Source organism: Perognathus longimembris, chromosome 3 (assembly GCF_023159225.1).
Source record: "Perognathus longimembris pacificus isolate PPM17 chromosome 3, ASM2315922v1, whole genome shotgun sequence".
In the NCBI taxonomy this organism is placed as follows: domain Eukaryota; kingdom Metazoa; phylum Chordata; class Mammalia; order Rodentia; family Heteromyidae; genus Perognathus; species Perognathus longimembris.
Window position 1 is genome coordinate 97,338,937 of NC_063163.1, and position 13,777 is coordinate 97,352,713.

Sequence of the window (13,777 nt, forward strand, 5' to 3'; positions counted from 1 at the left end):
TATTGGTGGAGGCAGCGTGGGGGTGAACAGGAGAGGACAGGCACAGATGAAACATGACGGACAGTGACAGCATGGTGAGGATGGATGGCTGTGAAGAAGCTTGACACTAGTTACCTAAGAAACTAACGACCCACAGCCTAAAAACCAGAACAGCCTCAGAGGCTCCTTGGCAGCTGGGCTCATGCTGTCAAGGAGCTTACTGAGCATCACCTGCAACCATGGATGCCAGCCCCTGAAGCTTCAACTCCTGTCCTCTCTCCCCTTCTCCACTCACAGTAAACTGACACAGCCTGAGATCATAGCAAAGCTTTGCTTCCTCAGAAGGGCTTCCCACTCCTAGCCAGGCTGGCTCTCTCTGGGACAAGCACACTTACCTTTTAGATGCTCACTTCAGTTCAACCTAACCTTCATCTGAATAATGACTGACTCCTGTTTGTCTCCTCTAAGCTTGCAACAGAGACCAGGGTGGCTATGTGTACCTGGTATAGTGCTGACAGAACACCTGCATAGACGTGACCCTAGACTGGCTAAAGAACCAAAGAAGACCCAGCCCCAGACTGGCCACAGAGCAAGGCCTCTGGCCTTTTAGGCCTTTCTTGGCTGTGGCATTCTCATTCTGAAGTGACATGAGGTACAACAGGCAGACCAGGTCTTAGACAAAGAGTAGAGTGCTTGCCTAGCATGCACAAAGCCCTGAGTTCAATTCCTAAGCACCACATACACAGGAAAATCCGGAAGTTTCACATTGGCTCAAGTGGTAAAGTGCTAGCCTTGAGCAAAAAGAAGTCAGGGACAGTGCTCAGGCTGAGTATAAGCCCCAAGACTTGCAATTAAAAAAGAAAAAAGAAAATATCTCAAAGACCAGCTAAGCCAAATCAATGAAGGCTCAAGCCATTTTGGAATGGTTTTGCTCCCTAGTTCCTCCACTGAAGTACCTCTAACAAGGAGGGAAACATAAACAGATGTAATCTGTCAGATCATCCAGGCAAAGGGCTTTCTTAACATTAGCCTCACACACAGCCTAGATAGAAGATTACTTAGGATCTCTTTCTCCTTTAACTTTGCCCTGACTAGCATGACATCATGAATGAATGCCTATCTTCCCACAGCTTGGTTTCCTTTCAGAGGAATAAGGATATGGCCAAGCCTGCTATAGCTGTGAAGCTACAGAACTGCTACCACCAAAGAGCCGTTGGAGGTCACAATATGCTTCTCATGTCACTTTCTCTTTCGAGTCAGAAAGCTTCGACATGAAGTATTTCAGCACTGTGGGTCAATTCCAAGAACTGAATGAATAGAAGGAAGAAGCTAGTTCAGTGAGGAGGACAGCTAGGTCACCTAAACAACCAGTCTGTCTGTCTTTCTCTTAGCTTGGCCAGAAGGCCCCTCCTCAGGTCAGTGTGCTTCCCTGAGAAGGGCTGTCTATGACGGCTGTGGTGGTCTCAGAGCACCCTATGGGATGAATTCCAGAGGCTTTTTACTAAGTATGTGGATGGCTGCAACAGGTGTCCAACGCTAGTGCAGGCAGCACAAGGCTACAGGTGAGGGCAATCTAGAGAGTGAACTCATGGCTCTTAAGGTCTGACCCAGGAGAGACACAATCAAATGTCTATCTAGACATCTAGCTGGAACTGTTTTTCTAAATCTTAAGCCAAATCAAAATTTACTCCAGCTGATTTTCTACTTTCTTTCTTTCTTTTTTTTTTTTTGGTCAGTCATGGGGCTTGAATTCAGGGTCTGGGTGTTGTCCCTGAGCTCCTTTGCTCAAAGGTAGTGTTTTTAGCCACGTCTGGTTTTCTAGTGACTAACTGGAGATGAGTCTCATGGACTGTGCTGCCTGGGCTAGCTTTGAACCATGATCCTCAGATCTCAGCTTCCTGAGTAGCTAGCATTACATGCAAGAGCCACCAGCACCCAGCTTCTTTTCTTTTCTTTTTTTTTTTTTTTTTTTGTCAGCTGTGGGGCTTGAACTCAGGGCCTGGGCACAGACTCTGGGCTTTCTGCTCAAAGCTAGTTCTCTACCACTTTGAGCTACATCTCCATTCTGGTTTTTTGGTGGTTAATGTAAATAAGAGTCTTGTGAACTTTTTGAGTGGGCTGGCATTGAACCACAATCATCAAATCTCAGCTTCCTGACTAGCTAGAATCACAGATGTAAGCCCCCAGAGACTAGCTGTTTTTCATCTTTTTTTTTTTTTTTTTTTTTTTTTGGCCAGTCCTGGGCCTTGGACTCAGGGCCTGAGCACTGTCCCTGGCTTCTTCCCGCTCAAGGCTAGCACTCTGCCACTTGAGCCACAGCGCCGCTTCTGGCCATTTTTTCTGTATATGTGGTGCTGGGGAATCGAACCTAGGGCCTCGTGTATCCGAGGCAGGCACTCTTGCCACTAGGCTATATCCCCAGCCCTGTTTTTCATCTTTTTAAGCCAAGAGGTACTAAAGAGGGGAGGTAGCCCTAATGCAAGATCTCCAAAATACACTCCCGGCAACTCCTGATGTTTGGCTACGTCTCTCACTGTTGGCAAATTAAATAGCCCCATAAAGGCTCTGTCAGGTGGGAAACAGGGACCCAGCAAGCACGATGTGCAGGCTCACCCAGGCGCTGCCTGCTCATCTTTTGAGGCTACATGACTAGCTGGAAAGTAAGGATACAAACCAAGGGTGACAGGCTCCACTGTGTGCCTTCTACGTGTGATGAGTTAGCACACATCCCGGCTTCCCCCATGATCTGGAGAACAGCTGCACCCGGAGGACTTGATATACAGTCAATTTTCTTTTCTTTCTTTCTTTCTTTCTTTTCCTTTTTTTGGTATCAGTTCTGGGGCTTGAACTCAGGGTGTGGACTCTGTCCCTGAACTTTTTTGCTGAAGGCTAGCACTCTATAACTTGAGCTACAGCCCCACTTCTGATTTTTCTGGTTCCCCCCCCCCCCCCCGGCCCCAGTCCTGGGGCTTGAATTCAAGGCCTGGGCACTGTCCCTTAGCCTCTCTGTACTCCAGGCTAGTATTCTACCACTTGAGCCACAGTGCCACCTCCGGCTTTTTCTGTTTATGTGGTACTGAGGAATCAAACCCAGAGCTTCATGCATGCTAGGCAAGCACTCTACCACTAAGCCACATTCCCAGCCCTCCATTTCTGGGTTTTTCTGAGTGGTTTATTAGAGATGAGTGTCCCAGACTTCCTACCTGGGCTGGCTTCGAACCATGATCCTCAGCCTCCTGCGTAGTTAGGATTACAGGTGCCCAGCTTTGCAAGTACTTTTATCTAATAATCACACAGCAAACACTACTCCATTTGCAGGAAAGGAAACTGCCTCCGAAAAGGTAATCTCTTATCCAAGAACGCTGAGCATGTAAGCAATGGAGTTAGAATTGGAACTCAGATATCTCTAACTCCAGAGCCTGCTCTGCCCTTGACTTCCTAACCCTATTGCTACCCGGGCTATAAGTATCCATCACTCTTGCAATGGGATGGCTTGGCCGTGACCTGCAGTCAGTGCTAATATCCTATCTTCCCACAGAGGATCTGAAGCTGGTCCTAGGATGAAATGATGAATGGAAAGTATGAGCCATACACTATCCTCCCATGGTCAGGTCTCATTAGGAAGCAGGAGTAGTAAGTAGTGAGCAGTGTGGATTCTTGAGATTATCAGAAAATCTCCTGACATGGCAATCTGCTGCTTCTGCCTGGAGTCTGGTTCTTTTCCTAGGAACCAGAATAGTGGCTAAAAGGGGCACTGGCATTCAAAGATCATGGCCATTTTCAGGCCCCCAATTTTTCTCTGTTGCAGACAGTGTTCTTTGGCTGTCTGAAAGTACTAGGCCTCTCACCCCCTCTCAGCACACTGGAACTGAATAAAGGTAGAGCTGTGAGGCATCAGAGAATCCCAAAGTATTAATAAAAAAAATCAGCTTGATGGACTTCCTTTGGCATACCCCATGTGGTTACTGTATATGATTTTGGTACACTGGATATTGTATATATGCTTACCTGAACTAGGGAAGGGAAAGAAAAATGAGGGAGGGTATAGTAAATATGACAAGAAATGTACTCACTACCTTATTATGTAATTGTAACCCCTCTGAACAATAAAATTTTTGACCCCTTGTCAATAAAATTTTAATTTTAAAAAAGCACCTTGAAACTACTAAAAGTATATTTGAGCTTACTTGTTCTGCATACTTCCAAAACAAGTGGCTGTTATGATGCTGGCATCCTGATCTGCCATGCCCAATGCCCAACCCCTGCACTCTGTAGTGGCACATCCAGACCACCAGTAGCAGGTGGTGATAGTACCTCCATTCTGAAGCACTTCTGCCTCCTTTCTTGCTCCTGGAGGTATACCTAGCCCGATGGGCTCAGAGTCAAGCCCCTGGCACCTGCAGGAAATTGGGAGGCTACAGGGCTGGTGCTGGTTCTCCCCAGCCCAGGAGCACATGAACAGGAGCACAGAGCATGTGGATACCTGAGAGAGGCAATCCTCTCTCCTTTGGAACTTCCTCAAAGAAAGTGGCAGAGAGTAACTCCTAGGGCAAGGTCTTAACTGTTAGTGTTTTCTCAATATTCTCAAGAGTGAACAATTGGAGCAGGGTGGTTCCCCCAGTTAATTTGAGGTAACTTAAGAAAGGAGGAGGAGGAGGAAGTATCTCATTTAAGAAATGTTGGCAGAACTGAAGACTGGAGAAGGCATTCAGCTTCTCCTAGCTCTGTTCAGTGCATTGGGTCAGGAAGGGACACTACAGTGAGGGACTACAGTGAGGACACAACTCTGTTGGGAGGGAATGGAAGCACACAGCACACTTACAGATCCTTGGCTTCTCTCTCAACATACATGCTGAAGACCCAAGCCAAAGCCAAGAGAAGATATAATCTCTCGTCCTCTCAGGAGATCACTAAATCCTACACTTAGGAAACCTGAGGCCCAGCGACCTTGCTATTCTTTTTTTTTTTTTTTTTTGGCCAGTCCTGGGCCTTGGACTCAGGGCCTGAGCACTGTCCCTGGCTTCTTCTCGCTCAAGGCCAGCACTCTGCCACTTGAGCCACAGCACCGCTTCTGGCCGTTTTCTGTATATGTGGTGCTGGGGAATCGAACCTAGGGCCTCGTGTATCCGAGGCAGGCACTCTTGCCACTAGGCTATATCCCCAGCCCGACCTTGCTATTCTTTACCAGTGTTTCTCTAAATCTGCTTTGGACTGAGCAAGCTGGGGGCAGATGTCCATGCTCTCCAGGAACCTGTACACCCACTGAGCCTGTAGGGTGCTGGAACCAAAGTGGTGAGCCCCAAATGCTCTTTCACCCACCCTGGACCTCAGCTTTAAGGCTACCATAGTCCCCAGAGGACCCATCCTCAGGAAGCCACTCTACACAGCAGGAGGCATCGGCCTACAACCAATCCTACCAACCTACAGATGCCCTATCATCTTGTGGGAAGCAGAGCAAGGCCTGCTTCCCAACAGCCTGGATGAGATGAGCAGCATGGGAATGAGGAGCCAGGTATCTTTCAATGGTGTCACCACCTCCCCAAGGCTCCACTTGAATGGCCCTCTAAATCCACTAATTTGGTTTATCCTAACAAGTATGTTGTCCTCAGCTTGTCACTATAAAGATGAGAATGTGAAAAATTCAAGCTACAGGCCAGCATGCAAGCCTCCTAATGTTAGTAAGAAATGTGACTGAATGGTCGCCACCTGCCCCATCCCACATGGGATGGCCCTGCATACAGTCCCAGGTAACCCCATCTGGATGCCCAAGGGTGACAGATATAGTCAGGCCTACCCACAATCATCCCCAGGAAAGAGCTCTAACAATGCACTGCTGAACGATGTAGGCCTCTAGATAACCTACAAGTCTTCCAAAATGCCCTTCAAGGGAAGATGCCAGCACCCCTAACTTTGAAGGCGAGAAAAGGTAGACCCAAAAAAGTGAGACCCTTTAGTCCAAGCTGCCCCTCCCCTGGCTCCCAGGTGGGCAAGCTGGCAGGTGGCGACCCTGAGCATGTCTTAGAAGCACAAGATTCACCGTGAGTCCATGAAGTTAATGAACAGCCGCAACATTGCCCGTGTCACCCCAGACCCGGCACCCCCCCTCACCAAAATAAAGCGACAAAACAAATTCGCTTGAGCACCCTCCCCATGATTGGTGTGCCGCCCTGGGCTGGCAGTAGGGAGAACAGGGACTATACCGTCCGGCGTTGCCTGCTGGTGGGGTTTTTTACATTTGACGTAATCGTGGTCAATCGGAGTAGCTGTGTAAGGTGGGGATGTCAGACCTGGGCCAGAGGAGGAGGAGGGTAGGGAGGCTCCCGGGCCCGGCAGTGTCCCAGCTGAAGAGTGGGAATCCTCATCCACCAGGCAGGCCTTCTCTCTGTGGGGATAGAGGATTGGGGAGCAGGTCAGGCTCCATGTCATGGTGAAATGGACATGTGGCATTGTGAGTTGGTACCCTTCCCAGGGCTTCCTGCTCCCACTTACCTTTAGTGGCTCCCACCCTATCTGGTTAAGCTCCTCAAAGAGCAGTCTCAACAGTACCCACCCAGTTTTACCCCTACGTAGATACTTCCCTACTTTTCTGGCCAGACTGCCAGTGACTCTGGGTGTCAGGCCCAGGAAACTACTCAAGAAGTGACAAGCCTCACCTCAGAAGCACTCCAACACCAGTTCACTTCAAGTCAGTGCCCTTCTATGTGACAGCCCAATATGTCTAAACCCCAACAAATGAAGGAACAGAAACTATGGCTACATTAGTGCAGGAGGTTCACATATGCCTAAGGATACCTGCTATAACACAAGTAAACAACAAAAAAAATGTAGGAACACCTTCCTGTCCGTGGAAATGGTTACAAAAAAATCCCTGATTATCTTATGATGCAACAGTAAGTATGGAATAGAAAAAAACTGGTAAATAGGATGTCACCTCTATAGTGCCCTAGACTCACCATTAAGAGGAAAAACAAATTCTAGAATAGTACCTTAAACAGATCATTTTTATAAAAATAAAAGAAACCCTAGAATTGGACATATGTATATGTGTGGACAAATATACAGAAAACATTTTGAGAAGCTATGAGGTTTGGGGAAAGGGAAAAGAAGGGAAAGGAAAAGTGATAGCAGGGGTAAGATTGAGTATAGTTAATTGTAAACATGTGTGGAAATAGTAACTATGAAAGCCCTTCTGTATAATTCATGTAAGCTAATAAAATAAAAAGAAATTAAACTGTAACATCTAAGTTGGGAGGGCATTCTGTCACATTTTAGTCTATGCATATATGTGTGTCTGATTTTCCTCTAACTATATTATTTCTATAATTAAAAAATTTTAAAGAGAATTATGATCAATTAAAGATAACTTCATTGTACCCTTGAGGATTTACAACATATATACCTGAAACTTCTAGACACAACATACCCACCCAAGTGGGTACACTTATACCTATCTCTTCCACAAGAAAAGGGCACTGTCTCTGCTGTTCACCAAAGGCGCATGTCATGTAACTACCTGTGGCAGTGTACAGATGACCTTCAGGGTCAGGGTCAGGGAACAGATCTCCCCAGTTCTCAGCTGAATCCTAAACAGTGACCAGCTAGGTAGGGGCCTCCAAGATGGAGATATCAGTGTGAAAGATGTCTAGGCCACAGAGACAATTCACATGGGAGCAGGGACACAGATGAATGACAGGAATTCACTCCACACCACTGAGGGGACCATGCCAGGGCCCTAGCTTGTCTGAGCTCTCTGGCACTTAGAGAAAAGCCCCTATCTCCCATACCCTTTAATGCTTCTCAAGAGAATAGAATACACACCAGGCATCCTTGGGCAAGGCTTCCTATATGCTCCTATGCATGGGATATCACTGTATATTAGCAGAACACTAAGGTTGATCTCTCCCCTGGACTTGCCTTGAGGGTAGGACAGTACCAGGCATGGCCACAGTGTAAAGAGACCAAAGACTGCACGCTCACTCTCCACAGATTCCAAAGAATTATTTTGGCCTAGCCATCAGTATTTCCAGATGAGTTCCAATTCTCTGTGACCACTATACCATAGAAAATGAGCACTCTGGGGTCATTGCAAGCAAGCTACTCACTTTTCTGAAGCTTTGGGTGTATTTTTCTCCTCGCCCCTGGCAAAGGGTCCTTCTGCAGCCTCCTTCATAAAGTTGACCAGGACCTCTGCACTAACCCCAGAATCAGGTTTCCCCAGGAGTTTCAGGATGGAAGCATGGAGCCGGAAGTACACCTAGAACAACACCTCTGATGTGAACAATCTTCTCAGTGCTAAGCTCTATTCCACAGGCCAGGTAGCCACACTATAAATGTTGCCTGGGGCAACAGGTTACCACATACTAACTTGGTTTTGTTAGCTTGAAAGTCAGTCAACCTATAACTAATTCAAGATGAGCTCTGAAAATTAAACCAGACACATGGTGGTGAAATGACAGTAACAACCCACTCAGCCCTTTTCACTGGCACTGCCTCTTGCCATGACATTGCTGCCCTCTTTGTGCTCCTCTCCTAGTACTCACAGATACTAAGCCTCCATATCTATCTCTATACTGGACTGAGTAAATATGCTGTGGAAGCAAGGACCAGGTAGGATTTGTTTGTAACACTGTCCCTAGGAGGAAGAGTCAGGCGCCCATAGGTTTTAGGGCAAGTAAGCAGGGAGAGCACAACATGAGATAGATGAGCACAGTGTCTATTTATGAATGGGTGAAGTGAGTTTCACAAAGCTCAGCCACTGGGAAAATCCAGGGCCAGATTCGACCCAGGTCTGTTTTGTCTCCTGTTCTCTACTGTCCTATGTATAACACATGCAGGCAGCTGTATAGCTGACTTGGGATTGCCACCCCAGTGTGGGTGTGATGTAGCTCTCACCTATACCATTTACTCCATGAAGGATGTAATGGGTGTCTGTCATAAGGACTAAGAATTGCTGGCACCTCAGGCCCTGACTAAGCAGGTCTTTCCATATCCTAGAGAAAGCATTCCCTCAGATGGCATCATTTTAGTTAGGTCTGCCCAATATTCTCAAGGAGACATCTCAGACAGAGGGCTGCAATATGTCACCCAGAACCCTTATTCCCAGTCTATCCTTGGACTTACTAACTCCATGGCCTAGCAACTTTATTTCTGTCAACAGGATACCAAGTTGGGTTGTGGCTCAAATACTACTGCTTCCTAGCAAGCACATACCTCTGAGCTCAATTCTCAATACCACGCAAAATTAAAATAAATAAATATAAAGTGGGGTGCTGGTGGCTCATGCCTGTAATCCTAACTATTCAGAATGCTGAGATATGGGGATCACAGTTCATAACCAGCTTGGGTAGGAAAGTCTGTGAGACTCTTTATCTCAAACTAAGTACCAAAAAAGCCACAAGTAGGCTGTGACTCAAGTGGTAGAGAGCTAACTTTGAGCAAAAAAAACCCCTCAAGGACAGTACTCGGGTCCTGAGTTCAAGACCCAAGACCAGCATAAACAAAGTACTCTCATTTCATTTCAATCATTATTTATTTATTTTTGCCAGTCCTGGGGCTTGGACTTAGAGCCTGAGCACTGTCCCTGGCTTCTTTTTGCTCAAGGGTAGCACTCTGCCAACTTGAGCTACAGCGCCACTTCTGACTTTTTCTATATATGTGGTGCTGGGGAATTGAATCCAGGGCTTCATGTATACGAGGCAAGCACTCTTGCCACTAGGCCATATTCCCATCCCACTCATTTCAATTATATAATCTTTCTTTCACTTTCTGCATGTAGAAAACCATTCTGTATACCAGGTGGCCAAACTTGGGGTAGGATAAAGTATTCAACTGGCAAAGCTGATCCAGGTGACAAGTATTTTGAATGAAGGCTTCACATCAGAGGAATCAGGGCACTTCATTTATATCAGGGCAAGGTAAGTTCTTCAGAGAACTGCCATTTTTAAAAACAAGGCATACACACATGCCATCTGACTTAAAGCTACATGGCTACATTGGCTGTGCAGAGCAGAGTACTCCAAAATGAACTCTGTGTACCTACAAGCCAGCACAGGATGCTGTTGATGGGCAATCCACTCATGGGAGGGCACCATTCTGACCACTAATAAGCTCTACCAGGCAACTACGAAAGCCAAAAACTCAAAGAAAAAAAAAATCATGGAACTGACATCATCTTTCTGAGGGCCAGGGCACTTCTTTCCATGTGTTGGGTCATTACTGCCCAAAGGTGCTGCATATCCGCCACAGGCTCAGTGGGATTTGACCCAGCTCCTCTCTCCTGCTGGCTGCTTAAAGCTGGGTCACACCTCTCTCCTAGACTTCAGCCTTCTCATTCCCAAAATAGAGTTCCTCCAAAGCACATAGCCCCAAGTGGATGGCATGAAAGAACTGTGACAGGGAAGGATTTGACACCCGGGGCTGTGAATGGCAGTATCTAGGCTGCTACTAAAAAAAAAAAAAAAAAAAAAAAAATTGATAGGAAGCTATAGCTACATATTTCTTGATGAATCCCACACTGGCCCCCAAAGGGCTACTATAAACCATTTTGCGGGGGAAAAAAAGTATGGCTGGGAATGTGGCTTAGTGGTAGAGTGCTTGCCTAGCATGCATAAAGCTCTGGGTTCAATTCCTCAGTACCACATAAACAGAAAAGGCCACAAGTGGTGCTGTGGCTCAAGAGGTAGAGTGCTAGCCTTGAGCACAGAAAGGCTCAGAGACAGAGCCCAGGCCCCTGAGTTCAAGGCCCAGGACCCGCAAAAAAAAAAAAAAAAAGGGAAGAGGAGGAGGGGGAGGAGGAGGGGGAGGAGGAGGGGGAGGAGGGGGAGGAGGGGGAGGGGGAGGGGGAGGGGAGGGGAGGGGGAGGGGGAGGGGGAGGGGGAGGGGGAGGGGGAGGGGGAGGGGGAGGGGGAGAAAAAAACATTTTAATTGACCTTTTTTTGTTTTCTCACAAGATTAGCAAGTATTAAAAAGAGGGTCCTGGGCTGGGTGCCAGTGGCTCACTCCTGTAATCCTAGCTATTCCAGAGACTGTGACCTGGAAGATCACAATTTGAAGCCAGCTCAGGCAGAAAAGTCTATGAGACTTTACCTCCAATTAAGGAGCAAAAGTCTAGACTGGAGGCATGGCTCAAGTTGTAAAGCACCAGTTGTAAAAGGCAAGCCTAGTGAGATAGTGAACCCTTGAGTTCAAGTACCAATACCATCATAAAAAGAAAATTAAAAAATGCTCTGGAAATCATAAAAGAATCTCAGAAATTAAAAAAAAACACAACAAGGAACTGTTTTTCTCTTGAGTAGCAATAAGAAAACCCAAATCTAGGATCTAGAGCAGCTTGTTTACTTTGTTCAACCTTACCAAGCCGCATAGTCCAGGCATAGGTTAAGGTTTCAATAGGCCTGTGTGTCTTATCTGCACCCAAGAACAAAGGTGTCTGTCCTCCTCCAGTCAGATTGTAGGTACAAATGCCTCAGACACAAAGAGATAATGCACTGTACTGCCTTGTTAAGGACAGGTTCTTAGAAACTATGTGCTAATGAAGGGTGGTTTTCCTCTGGTATGTAAGAACAAAATGCTAATATACTCAGAAAGAGTAATAAGTATACTTAGAAAAAGAGGAAAGGCTGTTTCAAGTTAATTGCACATGAAGCTTCTGGACACAGAGGTGTTTCCAGTGGGTTTATAGCAGAATCACTGGGACTACAGCCCCATCTCCATAGAGAACAAGAGACCAGCTGACTCTTTCCCTGCCTCCCTCCCTGGGCCAGTGGGAAGTCACCTCCAAGGCCTCCATGGCCAGCTCAGGTGGATTGTGGTAGTGGATCTTCTTGGGGTAGCGGGCCGCTTCTTCGTGCAGGTAGTGGCCAGCCTGCCTGTAGTGCAGCAGGTAGATGGCTGGTGGCTGCTGCTGCTTCTCAGCCACCTTGCCCAGCATATAGTGGATAAGCCACTCTTCCTCATCACCATCACCCTCACAGCGGGCTGCCGATGTGAAACAGTGCCTGGCTGTCTCCAGCATGCTGTCACGCCGGCCCTCCATCTGTAACAAGACCAGACTGCGCTTAGGTGCAAGGCCCAAACCTGTCCAAGGATCATACTTCTTCTATGAAAGCAGCTGACATTCCTCTCAACAACCTTGAGACCAGAACTGTTTACCACCATTTTACAGCTGGTAAAAATGAAGTGTAGAAGACCCTGGGGAGTCTCAAAACCATACACTAGGGGCTGGGAATATGGCCTAGTGGCAAGAGTGCTTGCCTTGTATATATGAAGCCCTGGGTTCGATTCCACAGCACCACATATATAGAAAAGGCCAGAAGTGGCACTGTGGCTCAAGTGGCAGAGTCCTAGCCTTGAGCAAAAAGAAGCCAGGGACAGTGCTCAGGCCCTGAGTTCAAGCTCCAGGACAGGCAAATAAATAAGTAAATTTTTTTTTTAAAGCATACACTAAGTAACACAAAGAGTTGGACTTAAACTCAGGTCCTCTCTCATCAAACCCAAAGATCTTTTCTTCTACTTTCTCCCTATAGTATCTAACAGCCTATGAGTTTATTTATTTATTTATTTATTTATTTATTTTGCCAGTCCTATGGCTTAAACTCAGGGCCTGAGCACAGTCTCTGGCTTCTTTTTACTCAAGACTAGCACTCTGCCAACTTGAGCCACAGCGCCACTTCTGTCCTTTTTTAAATATGTGGTGCTAAGGAATTGAACCTAGGGCTTCATGTATACAAGGCAAGCACTCTTGCAGCTAGGCCATATTCCCAGCCCTCTATGAGTTTATAAAGTAACTACTGAACCCTCTCTGAAGTTCTCAAGTATGACCTGTGTGGCTACAGAAAAGACTTGTGCCCATAAAGGGGGAAAATAAAGGACAAGGCTAGAGGTCCCTTGTCAACTCTGCCATGTCACTTTGAGAATGTCTCTGATCAGAGTAGATATTTGCAGGCAGTGAGCACCCTGCTCCCTCATCTTCTACTAGGGCAAACAAGCAGAGCTGGGGAAGATATTCACCCAGGATTCAGTTCCACAGCACCAGGAAAGCTGTGCACCTGACTGTCTCCCTCTCTTCTCCCTATCCTATTTAAAGGACAGATTCCTCAGCCTATCATCTAATGCCCACTGACCTGGGAATCTGCATTTACAGAAGTATCTCCAGCTATCCCCTTAAAACCCCTAAGACAGAAATAAGACAGAGGGATAGCTTGTAAGACACTTTCCAGTTTGACAGTTGCTTCTCTGCAGCCCCTGGCAGCTGTCAGGCACACATGCATCCCTCCGTTCCAGAGCTATCAGGCTGGGACAGGATGAAGATTACCACGTAGAAGCAAAGAAGCAGCTGCTCTGAGCATTCCAGGTCTCTGGCCACTTCTCACCATGCACCTGGCTTGATGGCAAGGAAGTTGTGGCCTTTTCTCATTTAACCTCAGGAGCCAGAGTGAGGTCAGAAGCCATAGGCATTGTTCTCCAGGAAGGGGGGCTGTGACAGCCAGGCATACATGCTCAGGCTCCTAGCCCATTCAGGCAAGCCTGTTCTACTCACTTCAGCTCAATGGAGGCTTACTTTTGTGAATATCATGTAGCAATGGCCTTGGAGTTGACACAAAAGAGTGACATGCTACTCAGGTATTCTGTCAGACACTTCTTGGCAAAGAAAACAGACACTTAGGAAGTAAGAGACCATCACTAGATGAAATATAGCAGAAAGAATTACAAGGCCAGGAAAACAGTAAAATCAGGTGATCTCATCATACCCTCCTAAAACAGATTCTGTAGCAAATCTGTTGCAGAAGAAGGCAACAGC

General features: G+C 46.7%; 1 protein-coding gene across 3 annotated transcripts in view; it reads right to left on the reverse strand.

The window, feature by feature from the left end:
- The window catches only part of Cabin1 (calcineurin binding protein 1), a 132,877-nt gene that overhangs the window by 69,562 nt on the left and 49,538 nt on the right, over positions 1 to 13,777 (reverse strand). For all 3 annotated transcript variants that reach the window (XM_048343547.1, XM_048343548.1, XM_048343546.1), the window contains exons 24-26: positions 11,753 to 12,013; positions 8,082 to 8,233; positions 6,180 to 6,361 (exon numbers count right to left, since the gene is read on the reverse strand). In XM_048343547.1, coding sequence (XP_048199504.1) covers positions 6,180 to 6,361; positions 8,082 to 8,233; positions 11,753 to 12,013 — 595 coding nt within the window. The remainder of the gene's footprint in view (positions 1 to 6,179; positions 6,362 to 8,081; positions 8,234 to 11,752; positions 12,014 to 13,777) is intronic.